This window comes from Austrofundulus limnaeus, unplaced genomic scaffold, assembly GCF_001266775.1.
Source record: "Austrofundulus limnaeus strain Quisiro unplaced genomic scaffold, Austrofundulus_limnaeus-1.0 Scaffold613, whole genome shotgun sequence".
NCBI lineage: Eukaryota > Metazoa > Chordata > Actinopteri > Cyprinodontiformes > Rivulidae > Austrofundulus > Austrofundulus limnaeus.
In genome coordinates, this window is record NW_013953015.1 from 159,535 (window position 1) to 160,765 (window position 1,231).

General features: G+C 38.1%; 1 protein-coding gene across 2 annotated transcripts in view; it reads right to left on the reverse strand.

Moving 5' to 3' along the window:
- The window catches only part of zgc:171422 (zinc finger protein 2 homolog), a 15,617-nt gene extending 14,789 nt beyond the window's left edge, over positions 1-828 (reverse strand). For both annotated transcript variants that reach the window (XM_014027067.1, XM_014027066.1), the window contains exon 1: positions 712-828. In XM_014027067.1, coding sequence (XP_013882521.1) covers positions 712-739 — 28 coding nt within the window. In that variant the 5' untranslated portion in view covers positions 740-828. The remainder of the gene's footprint in view (positions 1-711) is intronic.
- Positions 829-1,231: the final 403 nt, after the last annotated feature.

The window sequence follows — 1,231 nt, forward strand, 5'->3', positions numbered from 1 at the left end:
CTTTAACTCTTCATCGCTCTGATAGCGACTAAAAATAATCTAAAGAAAGATCAGATTTATCTCTACAGTCTGTGTCGTTAGCTGCTGTAACAATGCTCTGTTCACATTCAGACATCCCCCCTCTGACATCACTTCCTGTTTCTTCACATGTAAATATCTCAACAACTGTTCATCTGAGTGATGTGAAATTTGATTTGCAATATCATGTCAAGGTTATTTTTCCAAAAATGCATTCATGTTTATTACGAAAATTTGAGGTCACAGGCACTTTAAATGCTTTTTGAAGCCACAGCTGGTGCTCTGTTGACAATATGATCATACAACATGAAAAKGTTCTGATTAAACCCCAAAACGGGTTTCCTTTCTTTGACACAATAAACACTTATTTATAAACAAATTTAACTCAATCAATCACCTCTTTTGGCCCTGCTGAGAAACAAAGTACTGCAGTCTGTAAAACAATATTATAAGTTAATTTAAAATAAATGTGGAATTACAAACAAGCCGAAGTTAAAGCTAAATGCCAAACCATAAAACACCAGCTTATATGTTTATGACGTTGTTAACACTAAAGACGTAACTACAGTAAATTTAAATTTCTAATATTTTTCGCCAGATCCGGCTAACGTCATAGTACTCACACAAAATAAACATTAAACCCTGATAAAAGCGAGGTTTAAAAAAAAAGTCTGTAAGTCTGTAAAACCTCACCCATTGTGTCAAACCCRCCGCTCATCATCCATTCACTCGTGATTACCCCCGTGCTGATACAAACTCACGGCTAACAACTGAGGCTAACTGTTTACACCAGGAGCTAACGCTTCTGGCTCCGCCCCTTTAGACGGTGGCCGATAGGCGCAAACGCGCTGCTAATGAATGAACGAAGATGCACAACACACACGCACACGCGCGCACACACACACGCACGCACACGCGCGCGCACACACACACACACACAAAACAAATGCAGCAGGAAAAAAATGCAGAGTTGTAAAGTAACTAAGTGCAAATACTTCTTTACTGTACTGAAATAGAATTTTTGGGTATCTGTAGTTTACTTGAGAAATTATTTTTCAGCCTACTTTTTACTTCTACTTCTTACATTTTCACACAAGTATCTGTACTTTCTGTCCTGATGCATCTCAGCAGGGTTATATATATATACACTCACCGGCCACATTAGGTACACCTATCCAACTGCTCGTTAACACTTAATTTATAATCAGCCAAT